This window comes from Sapajus apella, unplaced genomic scaffold (genome assembly GCF_009761245.1).
Source record: "Sapajus apella isolate SASKATOON/1434 unplaced genomic scaffold, GSC_monkey_1.0 scaffold113, whole genome shotgun sequence".
NCBI lineage: Eukaryota > Metazoa > Chordata > Mammalia > Primates > Cebidae > Sapajus > Sapajus apella.
This window is the reverse complement of record NW_022437053.1, coordinates 1,279,646-1,303,936: the sequence shown is the minus strand read 5'-3', so window position 1 is coordinate 1,303,936 and position 24,291 is coordinate 1,279,646. Positions and strand designations below refer to the sequence as shown.

General features: G+C 56.8%; 1 protein-coding gene across 1 annotated transcript in view; it reads right to left on the bottom strand.

Moving 5' to 3' along the window:
- Positions 1-22,659, bottom strand: part of KLF13 (Kruppel like factor 13) — a 47,160-nt gene extending 24,501 nt beyond the window's left edge. Inside the window, exon 1 of the mRNA XM_032259955.1 lies at positions 21,637-22,659. Coding sequence (XP_032115846.1) covers positions 21,637-22,222 — 586 coding nt within the window. The 5' untranslated portion in view covers positions 22,223-22,659. The remainder of the gene's footprint in view (positions 1-21,636) is intronic.
- Positions 22,660-24,291: the final 1,632 nt, after the last annotated feature.

Below are 24,291 nucleotides of genomic sequence, written 5' to 3'. Positions count from 1 at the left end.
CTTAGGTCTGACCCCAGCCCAGAGCACCAAAAACAAGTCCATGACATGGGCTGAGCAAAGACTCTCCAACTCAGTTCCTCCGGCTCTGACCCAACTCAGAATCTGCACCAGGTCCAGCGACGGTGGATGTGGGTCATCTTACACAGCAAGTGGTTCCTGGAGACACTGGGGGACTCTTACTTGGATGTCCATTCACACTCCCTCCTAGCGTCCCTGCTGTCACCATCATCATGTTCTTACACAGAGGTCGTTAAACATTAGGCTCCTGACTTACTCCAGAAGGCCCCTAGGTGAAGAGTGCCAGGCCTGCGCTCTGGCCCGGCCATGGGAACATCTCAAGAGTTTACTAAGCCTCAACTTTCCCACTGGGCTGGCTACCTCTAAGGCCCTTCTCAAGGGCTGTACCCAGACGAAAGGTTCCTTGTGGATCCTTCAAGGTCTGAAAGCTGAGCCAAAGAGCCAGTCCTTGTGCAAGTTCCGGATCTCACCAAAAAAGGGGGTGAAATTGGACCAGAGACCACCTACATGCCAAGTTGCTTTCTCTAAATACCCAGTGGCTGGAACAGGTACAAAGAACCAAGACTTGGGTGTCATTTCCTTTATCCTGAACCCTGCAGGGAAAGAATTTCCTACACTCCACATTTTAGCAGTTTGGTGAAGACAGAAGCTGAGGGGAGCATATACACTCTGCCTCCTTTGAGAGCTGTAATGAGATGAAGTTCACAGATGTCCACCTGCCCAGCTGAGAGACCATCGTTCTCATTAGGCCCAGGCAGAGGAGAGCCAGGGCGAGGTTCTGAACAATGGGCCGATGTGGTTGGCATCCAGGTGCCCAGCACCCTCTGGAGCCTGCTTGGCCCATTCCCGCCCTCCCCAATCCCAAAGCTTCATCTTTCTGTCCAGGATCCCTGGGTCCAGGGTGCCCAAGATCCCACATGACTGGGCCAGACCCTGGCCCTTTCCTGCCCTGAAATGGGCATATTGGCTTAAAAACAGGGGCCACATGCTGTACCACGGTCTAAGTCTGGAATGGCTGAGGGTTAGGGGCCATTCTCTCCAGGGCTTCATTTGGTGGAGAAAAGCACATCATCCCATGAATCACAAATTCGGCAAAGGCTACTCTGAGGACTTGGCAGCTTCAGCAACACTCCGAGTACTTTTGGTTCTGCCAAGAACACATGGCTGGTAGCATTCTACCATTCAACTTTATGTAGAATTCCAGGGACATCTGAGCCCATCTGCTTTTCATTAATTCACACCCAAGTTCACACTGGCAGGAGGGGCCCTGGAAGCTGTGAACCTCCTCCTCCAGGAAGCCCTCCGGACCCAGGAAAAACAGGCTTAAAGCAGCCCAAAGACCTGAAGCTCCCTGCTCCCAGCCTGGGTCACTGGCACAGTGGCACAGGCCTGGTCCAAACCTGCCCCACATGGGCAGAGGACTTCTCCTGCAGACACCAGCCTAGTTCCTCCCCACTGCATGCTAGGCACTAGGAGCAGAGCACTGCTTTGCGCTCATGCAGCCGGAGCAGTGAAGTATCAGAGGCGAGGTGACTAACTACAGGCTGGTACCAGCTGGAACAGACTGGGTCCCAGAGACTCACGTGGAGGGTCAGTGCAGAACAAGGCAAGCGCCCTCCAGATCCCCAGGTCCTCAGCACAGCAGCTGTTCGATCGAGGAGAGCACTGCTGTACCACTGCTGCCTGACAGGGCGCCTGCCTCCCACGTGGCCCAGCTGGCGTTAGTCAGTCCAGGCTCTGAGGAAACACATCATAACCTGCACAGGTGGCTCACGGGAAAGCAGCGTCAGCCTCCTCTTCCTAAATGGGCAGCAGCAGCATTTCCCTGGGTCCTGAGATTCCCCCAGATGGAGTGACAGTCATAGGCTGTGGCCCTACAAAGTTAAGGGACAAAAAAGCTGCCATGAGTAGGTGGGAGTAGGCCTGCAGAGGATACAGTACCTCACCCTACCTCGCCATCTGCACTCCGTGGTTAGGCGAGAACGCTTTGTCCCCTGAAAACCCACACCCTGAAGCCCTAACCCCCAAGGCGATGGATGGTCCTAGGAAGTGGGGCCTTTGGAAAGTGACGAGGTCATGAGGACAGGGCCTCCTTACAGGATTAGTACCCTTAGAAAGGAGAACCCAGAGAATCCCCTCACCCTCTCCACCATGTGAAAACGTTACAATAAGAAGACACTGGTATATGAAGCAAGAAGAGGGTCCTCACCAGATACAGAATCTCCCAGCGCCTTCACCTTGGACTTCCAGCCTCCAGAACTATGAAAATAAATGTGTTGTTTGTCCGCCACCCGTCTCCAATGTTTCTGTTACAGAGGCACACTGGGCCTCCTCCGCAGCCCCAGGCGGTGCTTCAACTCTCCACTGCCGTCACCAAGACGCCGCTGGAGCCCAGGCACTGCAGCCTGAGATGCAGTCGGGGCCTAGGGTCTTCACAGTGCAGCCATCGGGGGCCAGAGCAGCAGGCTGCAGTGACTGCAGGGCCACACCCACGGCTGCCAGGAGGGGGTTCCTGGGCTCCACATTGGCAGGTTTTCAGTGAGAACGGGGCCAGGCGACAGTCCTGTCTGGGAGGTAAAACTGTGGGTGCCACTTAATTTCTTTTAGCTTTTCTGCACTTAAGTGGTCTGTAGCACATGTACACTTCAATACAAAGCATGTGGTGCGTTGTGTGTGTGTGCACATGCATGCATGTGTGCCTACGTACCATGCACGGTTTTTCCTTTCGGAAGGCACTGGGGGCTGGGCTGACACAGTCAGACTCCTCTGGGTTCTGCTGTCCCTTTAGTGCAAAGCCAACGTGAAGAGGGGCGCCTGTGCTCCTGTGTACTGCTCTCCCTTCCAGATGTCACCCTCCAGTCACCCTCCTGCAGTCATCCTGACAAGACCAGCAAGCTTCCAGTCCCAGCTCCACACACAATCCCTGGGAGGAAGAACAGTGTCCTGTCTTCCCAGGAAGACAGGAAGCCTGCGTATTTTCCACTTTACTCTACCAGCAACAACGCCTGGGGTTCAGGTCCTGCCTTCCACCTTCGGAAATGAAGTACCCAGAAAGTGCAGGAAGACGCCTCCACGCTGCGGCAGACCCACACAGAGTGGCCAAGAAGGCCAGGCTGGAGACACTGGAGCCTGAGATCTGGAATGCACTGAGAAGCACAGCTCCCCTCGTGCTGGGAGGGCATCATTCTCCGGGGCTGTGGTGCAGGAAAAACCAACAATACACCTTCCTGTTCCACCAACGCCACCGCCATGACCTGTTCCACCAATGCCGCAGCCACGACAGAGGCAGCCCCACCCTGCAGCCTACACACCATCCCAGGGCCCCAGAGGCTGGAGGGTGGGAAGGCAGACACAGGAGGTTGGGCCCCCTTGAGCTGCTGCCACAGGATGGCCCCAGCCACTGTGCCACCCACGTTTCCTTTAGCCATTTCTTGCCTTGGCTTCCCAAGTCACACTGCCTGCCTCTCTCCCCTGCCTTGAGGCTCTGCTGGCCAAGGGCCTGCCACAGGACTCCGGCATCCCTCACGAGCAGCGCTCCAATGCAGAGCCACACCCTGGGCCCCACATCCGGCCTCTTTCATCACCACAGTCAAGGTGGGGCCCAGGGGGCCTGCAAGGAAGGGAACACCCCATGTCCTGAGAAAGCTGGGGCAGGGGGCAACATGAAGCCTTGGGGCTCTGGCCTGGAAGCCCCTGAAGAGAACAAAGTGAGCCCAAAGAGGAACTCTTGCCCGGCTGTGGCCCAGGGGCTCTCCGCAGCCGTGTGGCTGGCTGAATACTGGTAACAGCGGCGGGGTCCATCACACTCTTTACCAAAGTGGATGGGTCAGGTTAGAGTGGACCAGTCCAGGAGGGGAAGGACAGCGGCTGCTGTGTAGGAGCTCAGGCCTGTGGCCAGGGCAAAGGGCCCGTGCAGAAATCTTTCCTTCTGGGCTCAGAGAAAAACAGAGGACAGGAGGTCCGGGGAGAAGACTGAGTTTCAGAAAAAGGAAGAGGTGCTTTCTGGAAGTCACAGATGGGTAATCTTCCCAGAAACAGTCAGGGTCATTGACCTGGTGTTCTGTGCACAACAGCTCTGGGTTCCTGTCAGGATTCCCGGGGGGCTCCTGAGAGATAGGCCCGGGCTGTGAGCATCTAGTGTGAGGCAGGCATCCATAGAGAGGGGCTCGCAGGCACCTGTGCCTGATGCTGGCACACAGGGGCACACTTGTGGAGCTGCACTCACTCTGAGCTCAGACACTCTTCCTCTAGAACCATAACCCCCATCAGTGCCTATAAACGGTATTCTGGGGGCAACAGAGGCAACCAGGGGTGAGAAATGGGGAGCAGCTGCAGCCCTCCCCAGCGGGTCATTTGCCCCTGGTAAACTGACAGTACAAACACGACATATCATGTGGTGCACAGCATCTGACGACTTCACACTAGGCTGGCGGGGCAGACGCCTGGGTTGGAACTAAGCACGCTAAGCACTGGTGTGGTCGGCCCCAGGCTGCAGCCTCACAACTTCGACAGCCAGGGCAGGGTTCCCTGGTGAGAGGGCTAAAGGCCAAAGGTACGGTGCCCTTCCTGGGCTTTCTCCACCCACCAGCTCCTCACACTCACAGACTTACTGTCAGTTTCAGACGGGACTCTGCCACACTTCTGGAGATGCCCCGCTGTTTGCTGCTGGGCACGCGGCAGTCCCAGCAGGATCTGTCCCCATCCCAGTGCTCTCCAGAGAGGTACCCAAAGGGGCAAGAGGCAGGCTGGGGCGGGGGCACAGGCCTCCAGGTCCCAGAGCAGCACACAGGGTGGGGCCACAGGCCCTACCCTCAGACACCATGTCCTCAAGGGACAGAAGCACCAGCCAGAGCCAGGCCCCTCATGACACTCAGGCAATGGGTGAGGAATGCCCAAGCCCCCACCCACCCATCCACTGACACAGGCAATTCCAGCCTGATGCAGTGTGCCTGCCTACCATCTGCCCTGCTCCTCTCCTGGCTCTGGCCAGAATCTCACAGCTGCCTCCTCCTGCCCAGCCCCATGGAGCCCAGCCCCAACCCCCATCTGCTCAAAGGCTGGGAGGCCAGGGTGGCACCCTCAGAAGGGCCAGGAGAGGAACCTGACTCACATAGTCTGAAAGGCACCTGCCCCAAACTGCAACAGCTCACGCTCCCTGGCCAGCTCCCAGGGTCCACTTGTACCTAGCCTGGTTGTCCTGGGCTGAACCCTGGGACCTTGGCCTGCTCCGGGTTACTTGTGGCCCCTCCCTCCCCACTCTCTCAGGCATTCCTTTGGGTACCAAGGGAGGATCCCAATCAGCCTCAGGACAAAGTCAAACCCCGCCCACCCTCATCCCGCCCCACCCAGCAATCCTCCCCAGCTCTTTTCTGCACTAGATTCCAGGAGATTTTGTTAAAAGAAAGATTCTATTATGTTTAGAATAAAAATCTGTAAATCCAAGGACCAGAACTCCGTCTCCACATTCTTATAGCAAATTCTACAATGGTCCCATGGGGGGGGTTCTCCCTCCCCACTGGCCCAAATTCCCCCAATCAAGAAGAGAAACAGGGCCCTCAGCCCGGCCCAGCCCAGCCTCAGCTCCTAAGCAACAGGTGACCCCTTTTGCCGTGGGCCAGCCATGACAGGGGGTGAAGTCACCCCCCTTCACCCCCAAAGGCCACCAGCCAAGGCACTGAGGAGCCAAGCTTGGCAAATGTCTGGGCGGCTGGGGATTCCTGGCCTTAGTGCCTGGCACCCCTGCCACCTCCCCTGGAGCCCCTGCCAGCCAGACACATGAAAACGTCCAGCCATGGCGTGTTTTCAGAGTGTGCCCTGGCTTAAAAGGCAGGTGAAGAAGGCCACTCTCTGCTGACACTCCTCCAGTCCTGCCACAAAGAAGGGCAAGCCCAGGTGCCTGCTGCCCTCCTAACACAGGCTGGAGGGGCAGATCTGGGGTGTCTCATCTGCACAGAGACGGGTACAGGTGTGGGGAAGAGCCCTACCTCTGGAGCTAGAGTGACAGGCCCAGGGTGGCGTGCGTGCCCAGTACTAGCAAAAGGTAGCTGAAAGTATTGGCAGGTGTTTGTTCCAAGGGGGTGGAGAGCATCCCCCAGGGCCAAAGTCACCCCTGACAGCCAGCCCGTCTGTGCACAGTAGTATTTAGAGCAGCAACCAGGCACGGGCCACTTGCAATGTGTGTGTGGCTCTCCTATCTCTGCCGCAGTCTCATAGGGAGCGACACTGAACAGATTATACAAACAATGACGAGTGACCAAAAGTGCGGGTGGCGCAGGGGATCAAGAGGTCTCCCAGGGAAGACTAAAGAGCAGGTTAATTCATGCACCAGGGCCTCAGGCCTCTCCAAGAAGACCTTCCCCGTGGAGTCATGGTGACCTGCAGTCAGTGGGAACATCCCCACACCAGGACCCAGCTTCACCTGAGGACTGCGTGTGCTGCTGGAAAGCCAGAGCTGGCCAGCTCTTAAGAACAATGGGCAGTTTAAGTAGAAAACTTTTCCGGGTCATTTATTGAAGTTGGAAATTATCTCCTAATATGAAACCTAGTTATTGTTCTAGTGGTTCAGGAGGGTGACAGCACAGGTGGGCACACAGCCTCTGCCAGGGCCCGTCAGCACCCAGGCCACTGTGGTCCCCACTGGAGGCTGAATGCGTCCCTCATGCCTCCTTGCCTTCTCCCTGCAGGTGAGCAGCCGGAGGCTGGTTCCTTCCCACTGCTGGGGACTGACACTTGGTGGGAGGTGTGCAGACTTGAGACTGCAGGAGGCTGTGTGACAGGCTGTGTGACCCAGCCTGGCTGTGGGCACCGCAACTCCCCCTTAGGGCCAGGGGCAAGTCTGAAGTCCCGAAGGTATCTGCCTCTGCAGAACATTCAAATGTGGCCACCCCGGACCCTTCCGTTGTTTCTCCCAGGATGGTGCCTGCTGCACACCTGAGCCAGCACGCCCCGTGCAAGGGTGCAGGACAGTCCCCAGATCAGGGTCCTCTCCATACCCAGTCACTCAGAGGACCACTCACAACCACAAGAGCAGAGCACAGAGACAACGTGTGTGCCTCGGTGTCCTCCTCTGCCCAAGCACAGGAGCCTGGCCAGCGGAGGAATGCGGAAACCCCACGCCCAGGAGCAGCCCCGACCCTCTCCAGCAAGCGGGCCCTGCCTGGCGGACACACACAAGCGTTCACAGAGCAATCAGATGCCAGGAGAGCAAGGAAGACCACGGTCTTACAGTCACTCCAAATGTTCACCTCTGACCACAGGAAGTATTTCCATACCAAATCCACTCACAAGAAGTTAGAAATAAAGCAGAAATAAAGGCAGCTGAGAGGCCAGCCTGAACAAGGCCTCCGTGCTTCCCTTTAGGAAACAATCCTCATATTTGCAAACATAGAATTGCTGCCCCAAAAAAGAAAGAAAATAAAGAAAAAAATACATATATCCGCAGATGGCCCAAAGCTCATGAAGGCAATTACTCCTGTAAACAAGAAGAGGAATGCCTGTGGAAATGAGCGAAGCCCAGGCGAGACACAAAAATAGCAAACCTAAGTCCTGAGTGGGATTCCCCCGGCTGCTGATGGCTGAGACGCTGCCGGCAGCGATGAGCGCCCCCCTTGAAGGATCTGTTACAAAGTGGACGACTGAGGCAAAGTTTGGCTGCAAACAGGATTTCTATTGTTCTCTACTGAAGAAGAGCGGTCAGTTAAGAAAACTCTCATGGCGCCTGGGCCTCGGGAGGGAGGCAGGGCACCCAGCAGGGTGCTGCGTCTCTGGGGGAACGGCCAGCATTCCCACCGAGGACTGCCCAGTATGGGAAGTCTCCCTCAGAGAAAGCCTGGTCTCAGAAAGTCCTTCCCTTGAGGTAGCGTCACTCAGCAAGATTAGCATAACCACCTGCAAGAAAAGTCTCTTCTGTCCCTGGGAGACTGCCCAAGACTGACTACTACAGGATGCAGGGGAACCTTCAAGCCCATCTCAAACAGATGGACTTGTCCAGAAATGTTCTGATGACTGGTGACTGAGTCTTTCACCGTGAGGTTGAAGTTTCAGTTCAGCTACTTCTGCTAATAGTCTGGCCAGGTACAACCTGCCGGTACCTCACAGGGCTTGGTTACCTGGTAACACATGAGGCTCACCTGAATCAGGTCTGAGCACGCCTGATGCCTAGCAACATGGTCTCCATAGCAACAACAGGATGCTCATAGAAGTTCACAGACTGTACCACCTTCTGCTGCAGGTCGGGGTTTATCTGGGAAGATACAGACACGGAAGCTGAGGTTGGATGCACCTGAGGCCGCAATGCCAGGAGCATCACCCCACACGCTGTGCTGCAGGGTAACTCTGGCCAGGGGGCTCAGGGCAGGCTGTGAGGATCCTGGAAAGTGACCCAGCACCTGCTTTAAAACAGTAGTTCTGGGCTGGGTGTGGTGGCTCACACCTGAGTCCCAGCACATTCCCAGGCTGAGGTGGGAGGATGCTGTGAGCCCAGGAGTTTGAGGCTGCGGTGAGCCATGATCGCACCACTGCACTCCAGCCTAGGTGACAAACTATGACCTAGCCCTCAAAAAAAAAAAAAAGTTCTGAACTGTCTATGAGTCTGTTTCTTTTAAGACACCAAACCTGTGTGTTCATTCAGGTGCCCATAAACAATGTCATCCCCCTCTGCTCCTAGAGGCAGCGTGAACAGACCCACTTTACCATGAAAACCCAGAGCTGGGCTCAGCCTGTCCGACTTCGAGGCCGGGGCTCACACCCACTACGCCACAGTGTCTCTGTTTAGATAACAAAGAACTATCAGATAAGAAGGCCTTTCTCTGATGAAAAACAACACTTAGAGGCTCCCAAGGAAGGTCATGCAAACACAGCATCTGTGGAGTCAAACTTCCATGAGGCCGTCCAGTAAGAGAGACAGCCATGACTCAGGGCTCCAGGTTCAGAGCTCAAATTCTCACAATGAACGCAGGGCACAGGGGCGCGGGGTCTCCCATGAAACTCCCACAAGTACTCAGGTTTTGGACTCCTTTAACACTTTCTAGTACTATTTCAATACCTTCAACTTCAGGGTTTTTTTTTCTTTTTCTTTTTTTTTAAAGACAGGATCTCCCCCTGTTGCCCAGGCTGGAGTGCAGTGGCAAGACTGCAGCTGCCACCTCGCGGGCTCAAGGGATCCTCCTGCTGCAGGCTCCCAAGCAGCTGGGACTACAAGTGTGTATACCACCATGCCCAGTGGAGTCTCACTATGTTGCCCAGGCTGGTCTCGAACCTGGGCTCGAGCAATTCTCCTGCCTCAGCTTCCTACAGTGCCGGGATTACAGGCACAAGCTACTGTGCCCAGCGTAAGTTTTTCCTTAACCACTATAAAAAGTATATTTTTCAGAGAAAAAAAAAAAAATTCCACATACATCCTTGAAAGGGGTGATATTAGCAGAACTGTTTCTGCTTTACAAAGACAGAAAAGATAAGAAAGGAGCTGGGCACCCAGGTGAGGAGGGATGCTGGGGCCCTCGCCACCGCCGCGTGCCACCCAACCACAGGAGAGCTGCCTGTTAAACAAGGAACCCTGGAAAGGCCAAGAGGCCTGGGGTGTGCACAGGCAACCCCAGGGACTCATCTTGAAACAAATGTAGCAAATCTGAACATTTTTTTCATGCTTAGTTGGTAGGCCCGGCTCCCAGGGTGACTGCCACAGCAGCTGCTGCAGGGACAGGCTTTGCAGGCAGGTTCCCACCCCAGGTTGGCCATGAGGGCAGTGGAGGGAGGGTCCATGAGGCAGCCCGGCCCAACTCGGTTCATCCTCAGCCTGCTGAGTGGTGGGAAGGGACCCAAATAGCCCTGCACACCTACGATGAAGACGAGACCCTGGAAACAGGCCTAGACATAGAGAGGCTCAAGGGGCACACCACCCACCAGGGCAACCTGGGTCTACTGACGGTGAAATAAATGAAGCCGCTTCCTTGGATCCTCACCTGGCCCCTCCATGGGGTGGGTGACTCAGTACAAGATAATCCATGGGTGGGCAGAGCAGGGACGCCCAGTGAAATCCAAGGTGAAGGGTCGGGCCTGCGCGAGAGCCTGCTGCCTCATCTCCTACAGCAAAGAGCCACCTGGGGCACTCCCACAACGGGTGGGAGGACATCCACTGGCGCAGCCAGCCCAGGCTACCTACGTGAGCAGTTAGAATTTAACAGCAAACACCAACAAGGTATAAACAAGCGCATGCCCTGACCTGCAGGGAGGGGCCGGGCCTCTGGTGGGAGAGTCCAGCACCGGGTGGGAGGGCGCCCCTGGGGCTCAGTCAGACTCATCAGCCTTCAGACAGCTTCTAGAAGCACCAGTTATGGGTATCTGACCACCCAACAGGAAAGAGCCATCTCCCCAAAATTTTCCATGGAATTTAATTAGCCTCAAAGCCAATAAAATCCTGGTGTGGTGTTTATGTAAGCACTCCTGGTCCCTGGATCATGGCCAGCGCTCTCCCGGCCTCCCGTGACAGCTGTCGGCAGTGGGGGCCCTCTTTGCTGCCCCCGTACTGCCTCACCAGAGCCTTGTCACCGTCTAAAAGAAAAGTCAATGAATCACTAAAACATTCCTCCTATAAAGGGAAGGCAAATGTTTATTAAGAAATTATAGGAACCAGGTCAGACATTTTGGTGTCTTAGTCATTCTTGCTAATTAAAAAAAAAAAAAAGTCAAAATAGAAACTCATCCTAGAAACTTGAGACAATGGGAACTTCTCTAGCCAGGAGCACTTGGAGCCTTGGCGCAGCCCAGTTGCCAAGGCAACCTAGTGTTTACCTCCAGTTCTGCTGTGTAGGAGGACCCTGACCGTGAGCAGGGACAGTCAGCCAAGCCACCTCCTCCCACCACCCCACGGGACAAGCCGCCAGGGCATCCCCAGAGGGCGGAAGGAGGAAGCCACAGCCTCCCCCGCAGTGTCTCCCAGGCAGAGCAGCTACAGACAGCACAAAGGAGTGGTGCCTTCACCCTCCCTCCTCATGCCCCTGGGGGCTGTTCCCCTGCATACCCACCTGCTGCTTGTCCTGAGGGCTAGAAACCCCTAAAGGCTGTTAAAGAAATGCCCCCATACCAGACTACAAGGGGGAGTAACTGAAGTGAGAATGGGGCCAGACTGAACCTCAGCTGGGCAGCCAAGGAGCTCGGTTCCCATCCGTTAACCCAGCCAGGGCCAGGATCCCAGCAGGGTGCTGGGTCCCCTGGTCTGCAGAGGAGGAGCAGAGAGACTGGGGCAGAATGGCCCAAGATGGAGTACCCCATCAGGGACCAAAAGTACACACCTTCTGGCTTGGCTCCAGGGTCCCGCCCTCCATCCTGAAGCCTGCTTCTGCCTACACAGCCACGGCTGGGCATGCACTGCTGCTTCCTACCCTGCTCTTGCAGAGACTGGCCTTTAAGTGATGCAGCCCCAGTGGGGTTCATGGAGCTGGGAGAAACAAGCATCATTCTGCAGCCCACACCGCCTAGCCAGACGCCTCAAGACTGGGTTACTTCCAGTGGAACAATTGCTCTGAGACTTGGCTACACGGCTGATCATGTGTGCACATGCATACACAAGCACACACACATCTGCACGCAAATACAGGCACATACACACGCACATATACACACACGCACATAAATATCTATCTTCCAAGGCCATGTGCAGTGCTAGATGTGCAAAGAAATTAAAATGCTTGGCTGATAATCCAGGGCAACTAGGAAGATCAGGGAAATAAACTTTGAAGTTTCTCAAAGGCTAAAGTGAATGACTTAAGAATGATACAATTTGTCCAAAGCAAATTGCTGAAGTGTTCTACCCAACCCATCATTAGGGAAGCTTCAAATCACAAGCTCTAAGTAGCCAAGGCTGTATTTCCTGCAAGACTCTAAGGTCTGACAGTAATTCAGGACAACCACCTACATGCTCGCCAACACAGCAGCTCTACACCTGTGACACTAGACACTGAAGGGCTCTTGCTCTGTCAGCTGAAAAGGGGACACAGCGGAAAGTGCTAAAACTAATTTCAACCTTGATAAAAGATGGAACCCTGCAAAGCTCCTCAAGCTCACTCAGAGAATGCTCTGGCACCATAGGTCAAGCAGCAAAGTTCAGCCATGCACCACAGAATAACGCTTCAGACAATGACAGTCCACGTGGGATGAGGCTGGCCTCATAAAATGACACCCCATCTTAATTGTACCTTGTCTATATTTGGATACAAAAGGCATACCATTGTGTGACAGTTGCTCACAGCATTCAGAACAGTACCCTGCAGTACAGGCTGGTATCCTAGGAGCAACAGGTTACACCACAGAGCCTAGGTGTGCAGTAGGCCATGACATCTAGGCATGTATAAGTGCATTCTATGATGTTCACATAGGACGAAACTGCCTAACAACACATTTCTCTGAATGCATCCCTGTCATTAAGCAATCTATGACTGTAATTTCAGAAAGGGCCTGCCATGCAAGCAGAAAAAAACAAAAAAGGCACTCTGGAAAAGATAACAAAACCTCAGGCACTCTCCCTCAGAACGCACAGCAGCGAGGGGCCAGAGACCCTGTGGGTCCTCATATGCTGCTGCGAGGCCTCCTCCCGCCACACTAGCCATGCCAGGAGACAAAATCGACAACTGGGGGACAAGCACAGGAGAATCCTTGGCGGCAGTGAGACCTCAGCGATGGGACGGAGGGAATCTGAGTCCCTGCCTGCCCTGCTGCGGGCCACTCAGCATGCCTCGTGGGAGAGGGACATGGGGCAGATGGCAACCCCATGGATGCCTTCAGTGACCAGTGAGCAAACCAGACATGGCCAGTCATGCAGGTGAGGACAGCAGGCAGTAAGTGTGGAGGAGCAGATGGGCCAAAATGTGCAATGCAAGACCATCGAGAGTCGGCTATACGCCCAGACATTTACACATCCCGATCTGGATATGTGGCAACCATGTCATTAATTCCCATTTATCAGTCCTGGACCATGGAAATGTGTTGGGGTTTGCTGTCGGCAGGATGCCTGGGTGCACCCATGGTGCTGACCCCAGCTCCCAGATCTTGGCTTTGAGTAGCCCACTCAGCCAGTGGCCCAGGTCAATAGCCTTAACCCTTCTGGTAACCCAAGACCAATGACCTGCTGGACCCATGCCCTCTGCCCCACTCCCAGTTGACAAAGGAGTCAGGTTCTGAGACTCACATATGCCTTTCTTCCATTTCCAACCTCTTTTCCAACAATTCCTTGCAGACACCCCTGTTCATGCTCCACCATTAACTTCTACCAATAGCCCCAAAGCAAGTTCCCTTTATTCTTTTTCTTTTTAGTGAGCATTTGGACAAAAAAAGAGTTAAAGACAAGTGGAAAGGCTCAGAGAAGGAATTTATCAGAGGAGGAAATTCTGGCTATATCACAAGCTCTGCACATACTTGGGTGTGGCCCAAGATGGACTCTCAGGCCTCGCTAACCCATGCATACCTGTTAAACCTACAGGGAGCACCTGACCACGCCCCACATGCCAGGACACAAGGCCTCCCCATCCACAGCTTGGACCCACATACGGAAGCACAAAGCCCCTGCCATCCCCAGTGACCACAGGCCTTGGGGTCACTGCTTTGTTCACAGGCTCTCCTTACTTCAGGAGGAAGCCAGAGGTGTCCTCCAACAAGGCTGGACCGGGAGAGGATGGTGGAGCCCCAAGGATTAGCTGCCAGAGCTCCAAAAAAGGGTGAGGAGGCCCCAACCAGGGCCCTCACCACTTGCCAGGCTGCTCGGCCATCACCTCACCTCCCATGTGTGTCCAGTGGATGCTGGGGTGGGGGGAGAAGCCCATGGCTCCTCTGAGCCCATGTCATCATCTCCCCACTCCCAAACTTCCTTCCACCTGGCCCGTGCTTACAGGAGACAGGCACCTGCCACAACTCCACCTTAGAAGCTCCTCCTGAGACAGGAGCCCGAGGCAGGCTCAGAGCCACCTGCTCTTTGGCAAGTGATTTTTGCTTTGGGCCTTTGATTCTTGCAGAGCTCTTTCATGATGCAGCCTGGGCCCCAGCTCCAAGGAGACGAGCCTGTGCCCTATGCCTGGGGACCCAGGGTCACCCATCCGTGCAGAGTAGGCCACACCCCTGTGGCACCAGCACAAGGACATTTAATCTGAGGCATCAGGCCTCAGTGCTTCTCCAAACAGGTCACCTTGGGACAGACTGGCCAATGGCCACGGAGTATAGCCAAGTCTCTGGTTAGCAAGTGTTTCTGTGTGATGAACTTCAAAATGGAGAAAAATAAACAGATTCCTCCTCCCGCCAAGAGTGTTCTCTGTCCCGTTTGTCCAGAACGATGTTGGTAAAAACCAGGACTGGTCAAGGCTGTGTTTCTGGTGCTCAGTGCCATCCTGTGCCCTCCCTCTCCCCCCACAAACCATGCCCAACAGCAAATGTCGATCATAGCCTGGCCCTGTATCAGGAGGGGGACAGCGTGGAGAACACAGGAGCCCGGTCACTCTGCTGGGTGGGGCGGCAGGGTGCGAAGGTACAGCCCCTTCACCATAGCCCTAGTTTTAACTGAGCAAACTCCATGTCTCCCCCAAGAGCCTGACTCACAAACAGTTGATCCACATTTGCTGGGGGTGAAGATGGACCTCAGATCTAAAACTGAACTAGAAATCAGAGACTCCACACAGCCACCATGTTCCAGGTGTGGATGATGCTCCGTTCAGCCACGAGCATGAACAGGGTGCCACATCCCCTCATACACACCCTGTATGTGGTTATACACATGCACCTGTATATGGAAGCATACATGTGTGTTCAGGGCCAAATGGCATAGCTTTTGGTTGGGTGACGATTTCTTCTGTGCCTAGTACCCAACCGATGCCAACAATAGTTAAACAAGTTCAAGTCTCCATTGCATTGGCCCAGAACAGTGGCCAAAACCTTCTGAACTCCGTACCTCCTGCCCTGAGGGCTGCACTAGTGTCTGTCTCTATGACCTCAACCCCAGCCACACAGCACAGCAGCTGCTTCTGAACTGCCAAGCTGGAGAGAAGTGTACTCCCATCTTGACAGGAAGTTGACTTCTCAAGAAAATAATCCCATCTGGGGCTTTGAAAGGAAAGAAAAACAGGCTCAGGTGTGTGGACCTAGGACAATTTTTGCTTTTTTTTGAAAGCACATAAAGACTCACCAGGACTTTGAGGGTGTCACCCACCATAGGCCCTCCTCAGCCTTGGGAGACAGGCAGCCGGTGGCCACAGGGCCGGCATTTGGGCTGACCAAGAACACACTCAGCTACCCTTGAGCTGGCTACTAAAACCACCTTGAGCCATTTTCATTCCAAAGAAAAACAGGGTGTCTTGTCTGTTTGGGGAAAGGAGCACCTAAGCCTCCTCCAGGTGGTCCTTTGACTTCGAAAGCAGAACCCACCCCTCATCTGTCCGGTCAAGGAAGTTGGAAGATGGAGTAGCAATCAACCAGGTGGACAGAAGGGGCTGAGCCTGGCTGCCCACGTTAACCATGTGATCCTGCAATGGGACAGCTGATCTCCCATGCCCTGCCCCATGATGCAATGCAAGTGCCCAACATCGCCTGTGCCATATTTTGGACCAAAATTTGTTTAAACCAGACCTGATCATGTGAAACAATCAGGCCATCCGGACTGTGAGATGTTCTACGAGACAAGTGGCCTTCAAATGCCAGCGTAATACAACAGGAAACCCGAAGGCAAGAAACTCTCCTATGCTAAGGAACAGACAGGACAACCACAGGCAGTGTGTGATTAACCAGATCCTGAATCCTACACTGGACATTTCAGGAATCGCCAAGGGAACTGAATATGGACAGTGTCTCAGATAATAGACAATATTTAAAGAGACAGGAGAGGCAGAAAAATATACATTAAAAAATATACTTTTTATTTATTTAGATACAAAAAGGGAAGGAGGAAAGAAGAAAAATGTGGTAAAACATTACCCAATGATTCTATGGGAAGAGTACAGGAGTGTTCAGTGCACTACTTCCTCAACTGTTCAGAAGCAAGAAAAATCTGTGCGGGAAGCCGTGTGCTGGGGACATCCAGGCTACTACTCCCACGGGGCCCTGCCCACCTGCAGTCACCTGGAACACAGGTCCAGACAGGAGCAGGAGTAGCGCACAATGGGGACACCCAGCTCAGGAGCAGCTGCTCAGGCACAAGCCCCAGCTCCTGTCCCTGCTCCCCTCTCACTTACTGTGTGACCTTGGGCACGATTCCTAACCCACTGGAGCCTCCGCTTCCTCATTTGAAATTTAGTAATCATAATAGTGCCTACTTCACAGGGTCCTTGTGAAGATGAGATACTTTGATGTAAACTAATACAGACAGAACAATGCCTGGACCCTGGAGCAAATAGTCTGGAAGTCTTAGGATTGTGAGAGCTAAGTATACCATTCTAGAAGTTTTTATTTTTAAAACTATTTTAACTGCTTCCTGAAAGCACAAACTGAACACACTTCACAGTGCCTTGGTGTCTGAAGATCCCTGCTAGAGTGTTAGTTATTCTAGGGTCTCTCATGCAGGCCTCCATGACCGTCCGCCACAAACGGCCCCACGCTTGTTCCAGCACTGGTTGACCCCAGGGCTTCTTCATTACCCATGTAAACACACACGCTTACACATGCGTATGTTAGCAACCTGGTGCTTTGTTTCCTCCGTGCCTTTAGCTGCTGTCCATGTCTTTTGCCCTTCCTCAGTGACCAAGGGAATTAAAGCTATGCGTAAAGTGGGAACAAACAGGACCTAAGGGCAGGAGGCTGTCAGAAGTTTGAGAAGTGGGCTTCACGGCACCTACTCAGAAGGATCAGGCCCCCACCTCTGCTGTGTTCCAGACATGTGAAGCCCCAGACAGAGGATACAGGTTAAATGCCTGTGGCCTATCCGTTGGCTCAGGCAGCACAGCCTCCAGCCCTCTTTCAGCAGGGAGGGAAGGGAGATGTCGCCACCCCAGCCCCCACCGAACACTCTCCAATCTCTGGAAAACCAGAACTGAAGAAGGCCAGGAGAGCCGGCCACCAGGCGTGCGGGAGTAACAGTGGTTTTGCTGGTACTGTTTTAAATGTTCTCACATACGCAAAAGGAGAACTGGGAGAAGTAAACATTTTCAGGAAGGTGGAGTGGCGACACAAGAGGTCTCTCTCTCAGCACAGGGACACCAACTGTGGTCTGTTTCCTTTAGAAACATAATGTCTTTTAGGTTAACATAGTAACTCCACAACAGATGTAACCAACACCTATCAACCCTGTCAATACCACCACCAGGTCTCAGTCCTACAAAAATGCCAGCTCCCCTGCACCAAGACACACACACATCAGGGTCCACTGCTACACAACTGCTAATAGCAAAACACAGAAAAGGCAATGAAGCCGTCCTTTCAATAAGTGAGGAGTTAAGTAAGTTACGGTTCAGCCATGTAACCGCATCTTGGAATACCATGCAGCTGTGAAAAAGGGTGAAGTTGCCTCATTTAAAAGCAACACACAGAACAAAATGCCAGCAGTGGGATGTTTGCTAGGATCCTATTTATGTACATTTCAAAATGTCTATGTGGATACGCTTGTATGCATACATGCAAATCCCTCGAAAAGGTCTGTAAAGAAATGCACCAACATGGGGTAACAGTGGTTTGGTGGCGGTGCAGCCTGGCACCTCCCATGCCGCATACACTTCTGCACTGTTTGAGGAGTTTCACAACTAGCACCACTGGCAACCTGAGGGTGTAAGAGGGAGGGGCAGGAGTGCTAAGCCACTGGCCTGTGCGTGTCTCTGTATGAAGCACAGGCTACCAACAAGCCTGGCTTGGCCCTGGGTAAAGGAGATCCCACACAGATGCCCTCTGCTCTGCCAGGCAGCAGCATCAGGGAGTACTTGCAGGTGGCCAGGGAGCATCGTGCTTGGAAACAAGGCTCTAAAGCCAGTGTGTGCTGGGTGAGGGATCATCTGTCAGGATCAAACCCTGCTTCTGTGGGTAAAGATAAATTTCAGGTGAACCCCACCCAAATTATCACAGGAAATGGCTGAGAGAATATGATCTGATTCTGCTTCCCGCTTCCACCCCAAACAGGGCCAGGTGACCAGGAAGATGCCTCAGGCTCTGTGGGAGGATGGGCTGTGCAAGGCACTGTGCCCACCTTTCCATGGGGCCCCCAGAGCCCAGAGATGGCCCAGCATGCGGAAAGATGTTTTGGCTCCAGCACTGAAGGGAAAACAGGGCATAGAACAGTTTTGAAAACAATTCTTTGTGGGAACAAATAGGTAGGAATGTATTCAGGGTTTCTTTGCCAAGAAAGACCAAGTGGCCATTCTGCTAGGGGCCTGCCAAGTCTCCCCATTCAGGACAACAAGCAGGACTCTCCAGAGGCAGGATCTGGGAAACAAGTTTGCCCTTAAGAGTGCCCCAGCCTGACCTATCTGGAGTAAGTCCTTGAATTTCTGCATCAAAGCACCTCAGGCTCCAAGAAAGTCTGTTCCTGGTCTTGCTGTCCCCCAAGCTCCTGTTAGCAAACTTTCCAGGCCTAGGCTGGGGAGTTCTGATTGGCCAAACAATAAAGTAGCATGAGCTGCAGAGATGCTTTTCTTGGTTTTGTGTTATCATGCATTTGTTATAATATCGACAATTACCTAAATGTGACAGAGGCCAACGGGTCCACAGGATGCCTTCTGGGATGTGGGAGTGGGAGTCCACACTGCCACACGGCTAACCAGGACTGAAAGCTCTTAGCAAGCAGCTGTTCAGAGCTAGGGGTGGGAGATCAGAGCACAGCCGCAGCCGACAGACCACAAGTACTCCAGAGTCAAGGCTGACCCTTGCACTTCCCAAAGAGTCTTCACATACTTGACCTCATTTCCCTGAAGACTTTCCAGGTGGTCAGGGCAGACATCACTGAACTGCAGGGAGATCTGGGAACCTGTCCCCGGTCACACAAAGGAACAGCCCAGAGAAGCTGGCTACCTTCCTGGTTTTGGCATTCATCCTCTGCCATGAAATTACTGTGGGTCCAGGAGATGCAGGAAGGGGCTCGAGGGCACCTTCCCGCGTCTAATGGAGTACAGGGCCGGGCATGACCTCTGTCACTGACTGCAGAGACCCCACAATGCTGCTAGAGGCCCACAAACCACAGACACCTCATTGCTGTAGCAAAGCCATGCCCTCGTGGCCTGCCTTCTCAGTCATTCCTAAGGCCAGCCTGGGTTTCCCCCTTCTGTGAGATGCTCCCCTTCTCCCTTGAAGAACACCAGTTACTTAGGCTCTGCACACCTGGTCAGGGGCTGGAAATGGGTTTCCCAGGGGTGCCTCCACCAGATACTGAACCAGACTCCCTCCAAAGGCAGGTTTCTGGGCCGTGCAGCCCCCATAATGAGTCATCTGGGGTACCGGTTAAAATGCATTCCCAGGTGCAGACTGGAACTGTATGTACAAGATCAGCATCAGGGGCCTGGAAATCTGCATTCCTTCCAACTCCCCTCCAACCCGCTGCCGGAGCCCTGTGCACTCCCAACTCAGAGGCCGGCATCCGCCCTGGAGATAGGACTTCTGATCTCTGCACACGTGAAGGGGTGGAGCAGTTTCTCTGCTCCAAGAATAGGTGTTGTAGGACATGCAGGCACTCAAAGGGTTGGTTCCATTCTCTTTCGCCTGCCTTGGGTTTCTAGAGGCTCGGAGGAAACTGGCCCCACCCACAGCGGGAGGCCCGGGACTCCAGAGCCCCTGCACCAATCTTCTAGTCAAGGGGCTTGCGCGCGGGCCAGAGCCTGAAGCGGAAGGTGAACCCACCAGGAAGACATCCCAGGGCGGGGGCCCTGCTGAGCCAGCCCTGACCACAACTGTGAGCCCCTTCCCTCGGCCACCCCCTCCTCAATTTCCAGCTACGGGTGCTGCAGGGTGGAAGGCCACCCTGACAGGGGCTGTAGAAAGAGTTCCCAAACGTTAAGTATGCCGCCTAGCACAGGCATCATCGCCCAAAGCAGTTCTCAACTCCAGCCACTCCCCAAGTGCTGCCCCCACCCGATACTCAGGGTCCACCAGGATCCGAGCCTAGCCTGGCCCCTCCCCCAGGGCCACACCCACCCTGCAGCAGCGCCTCGGGCTGAACTCTGGGCCCACAATGACCCTCACTTCCAACCTAAACCCCCACACCCTTAACTGACGCATAATGCCTAGAAAAGGCTCCGCTCTCACCCTCTACCCCATCACCTGCCACGTGGTTTGGGGCGGCCACAGCACGGGTTGGGAGGCCGAGTACAGCCTCCGGAGGGGGAGCGAGGAGGCGGGGTAGGTGGGGGCGGGAGTTAGTTCGAGATCCGAAAGCCTCACCTGCAGACCTCGGGCCCTTTCAGTTCCAAATGTACCGGGAAAAAGTGGCCTTCAACTCTAGGGTCTCCACGGCTGCAGCTTTTTTTTGTGCCTTTTAATCACTATATGAACTATTTGATAAATAAGAGACCCCTACCCTTGGTCACAAGGTAACAGTATTCAGTACACCGGTTTTGAGCCTGTCCCCAAGGTAAAAGAGGTGTCACAGAAGAACTCACGAGAGCTCAGGGGAAGCAGACAATTCTTCACACCAAAATGGGGGAGAACGATAGCCATCCATTAAAACGTGCTCATCTTTGTGTTAAAAACGAAACAAAAAAGGGGAGGGGAGGAAACCGCCGCAGATGAATCAACCACAAAATACCAGGCCGCGCGTGGGAACTGCTGCCGCGGAGCTGGCGGGGGCGGGCGGTGGTCCCCAAGCTGGAGGCTCAGTGCCCGCCCTCGCGCAGGTGCCGCCCGCCCGCACCGGCCCAGGGCAGGTGAGAATTGGGTAGGCGAGAGGACCGCACCGAGGACCGGCAGCGGCCAGGGTGCTCCTTTCGGGACAGAGCCGCGAGGCAGAGGAGCCCTGGGGCCGGGCCCGCCCCCGCCAGCCGGATGGGCGGGGGCTCCCACTAAGAGCCGCAGGCGGGGAGCGGGACCCGGGACCGCCCCCCGCGTCGCCCAGCGCCGCCGCGGACTCTGGTTACGACAAATTAAACCTTAGAGAGCTGGAAAAATTACAGGAAGAAGAGAGCGAAGAATGTGCCGAGTGGCTAAGGGAGCCTTGTCCCCGCGTGAACTTCGCCCGCCGAGCGCCGGGGCCGGCCCCTCCTCTCCTGAGCGCGCGCCCGGCGGCGGAGGAGGAGACGAGGACGGACCTGGGAGAGCGGCCCCGGCCCCCACCCCCGTCCCCGTCCCCGGGTGCCCCACCATCACGAGCGCCGCCTCCGATCCCCACCCAGGCCGCCCGCACCTGCCCGCGCCGCCCCCGGCCAGGCGGAATCCCCGCCCCCTCCCCCGGCCCAGAAGACTACAGCCGCCCCCGCGGCCCCACCCGAGCGCGCCCTGGGAGGGGGCGTGCCCGGCGGGGGCGCGGTCGCCGGGCGGGCGCCGGCTCCGAAAACCGGGACCCGCCTGGCGCTGCGCGCGGGGCCGCCCGCCGGTCGGAGCGACCCGGGAAGGGGCGAGGCCCCGGACGTCCCGGCCTGCCGGGTCCCCACCTCTCGCCTGGCCGGCGGCTCCGGGGGCGTGGTCGGGCAGCTCGCGCCGGACCCGTCCGCGCACTCCGGGCGCCCGCGCCGCCCCACTGACCTGTGTGAGTTCTCAGGTGCGCCTTGAGGTGCGAGGATTTCCCGTAAACTTTCTCGCAGCCCGCGTAGTGGCACTTGTGCTTCCTCTGAGGGGACTCGAGGTCCGCGCGACTCCGGCCCCGCCGGCCCCTTTGTCTGAGACCGGGCTCGCTGCTCCCTACGGGCCCCGGCTCCCGCTCGGGCTCCAGCCCCGCCTCGGTCTCCGGCTCGCTCCACGCCGGGCTGGGGGGCGCGGCCGCCGCGCCTTCGGCGCCGGGTGAGGCGGGCTCGGGGGCAGGCGGCGGCGCGGGCGGCAGGCGGCAGGGGGTCCTCGCCTTCCGGGCCGCGGCGCCCTCTCTGCGCTCCGCTGGGGCCGGCGCCGGCGCCTGCTGGTTGAGGTCCGCTAGGATCCGCGCCACCACGAAGAGCGAGGCGCTGTCCTTGCCGTCGCGGCGGTCCTCGACGCGGGGCAGCGTGGGGGTGGCGGCCACGGCCGCGCCCTCGGGCCGGGACTCCGGCCCCTCCCGCGGCCCGTGCACGACCGCGCGGCTCGACATGGACACGAGGCACTCGGCGGCGAAGTGGTCCACATAGGCGGTGGCTGCCATGCTGCGGGCTGGGGCCGGCGGCGGTGCTCTCCCTGCGAGGCGTCAGCCGCGCATCCGCACCCACGGCCTCGGGAGAACGGGCGGGGGGCGGGGGCGCGGCGCGCCCTCTCCTCGGGCTGGGCTGGGCTGGGCTGGGCTGGGCTGGGCGCGCAGCCGCCTCTGCCGTCACCCGCGCGGCTCCGCGTCCGCGAGGCGCCGGAGCGGCCGGACACCGAAGATCGAGCGCATGGGGTGCGCGGGCAAGTGGGGTCCCCGCGCGGCGTCGGGGGCTGCGGGTTCTAAGGATGCCAGTCGGCGACGTTAGGGACCACCGCGCTAAGTCGCGGCCGCAGCTTCGCCGCGCATTGTGGCAGGCGGGACAGCTGCCGTGCGCGCCGCGGCTCGGTGTGGGCGGCCCGGCCCCGGGGGTGGGCGGGGCCGGGGCCACATCTGGACCCGACGTCAGCCCCCAGCCACATCCTGGCGGCGCAGGTTACAGGCGGCCGCGGCCGCGGGGAGCTGCGCGGGCTGAGGGGGCGGGGAGCCCAGAGCGCGCACCGGCGGAACGGAGCGGTTGCGTGCCCGCGCCTTGGGAGGGGGCGTGGCCGAGGGCCAGGACGGACCCCATTGGCCCGTGAGTGCACTGCCAGGCCAATCCCGGCCGTTAGGGGGGCGTGCCTGGTCCCGGGGCCTGCGCGCGCCAGTGGGCGTGCCCCCTGGGCCGGAGGGAGGAGGGGCGGAAACTGGAGCGGGGCACGCTGACGCACAACGTCCGAGGGCGGCGGGCACGGGGAGTTGCCGCGCTGAGCTGCAGCCCGTACCTCCCGCGGCAGGGACACTGGGGGCACTTCCCTGCCGGAGCTTTTGTGTAGTGACAGCCTTGGTCTCCGGCGTGGAGAGGCGCGCTCTCTGGAGGGCGCCATTTGTCCCTCCCGCCCTCCCGCGAGGGGCGCGGGTGGGGAGGCGTGTCTGCCTGGGCTGCGCGCGGGGCTGCCTGGGGGCGGAACGCACTCGCGCCGCGCCCTCCACCGCTGGCTTCTCTGGTGGCCGCGCCTAGAGCCTCGGGCCGCTTGCCTGCCCCACGCCCTTGCCCTACCGAGCTCCTGGAGTCCGGGCGGGGCAGCTCCCGGGGGAGGGACGGGTCTTTTCGAGCTGGTTCCTGGAGGCCGGGTTCCGGGGTGCGGCCGCTTTGCCCTTGAGCTCGTGTCAGCCGGAGCAGGACTGGCCTCGGCTGGCGGTGGGCCTGGCAACCCGGGTGGCGCGCCCGCCGCGGCCTGTGCCTCCAAAAGCGAACTACGTGCCAGGGCGGCCGGCGCCGCTGCTGAGGGAACGCGGGGCCCCTTCCTCCCCCTCCCGCCCCAGGCCCGCTGCCAGCTCCTCTAGGCTGCCCCTCTCCCACCGCGGTCGGGGGGGCTTCAAACGCCCCCAGCTGCGAGGACCCCGCCCACCGCGCCCCACCCGCTGTCTGGGCCTCCCGGAGGAAATGCTCGGCTGCGCCCAGCCCGCGCCTCCCGGCCGGGGCCTGATCAACTTGTCCTTGACTCTCACCGGTAACCCCCCACCCCCGCCCGCGGCCACAGCCATTCTCCATGCCTAGGCCGTACCCAGAGACGCCGGTGAATAACTTCCCACCGCCTTGTAATCGGGCTCAGCAAACCCCCTACGGCTTCGCCCCGGTGCATTGTACTTAATGGACTGGGAAGCAGTCAGCCACCCCTGCTGTGTTCTGAGAGGAGCCGGGAGAATGTAGGAGCCTGGGCACTCACCCTCAGTGGACCCCAACAGTGGATGAGGGGTGTCATTCTGCTCAAGTTCTCACTAAATTAATTTGGGGTTGGGACCCAGTAAGACTGCTTTTCGGATAACCGGCGGGGGACGGAAACAGCCATTCTAAATATGCATTTTATGGTGAGCAGCTAACTGCATGGGTATTTGAGTACCCTCAGTGTCTGTAATTAAAACCCTAAAATGCGGTCTCACTGATTGAGTTGCTGGCCTCTGGGAGACTCTAAACGTGCTGGGCTGGGTCAGGTCCCTCTAGCAGGGTGTGGGCTTGACCAGAAAGTAATCATGCTTCTTCTAGGCAGATT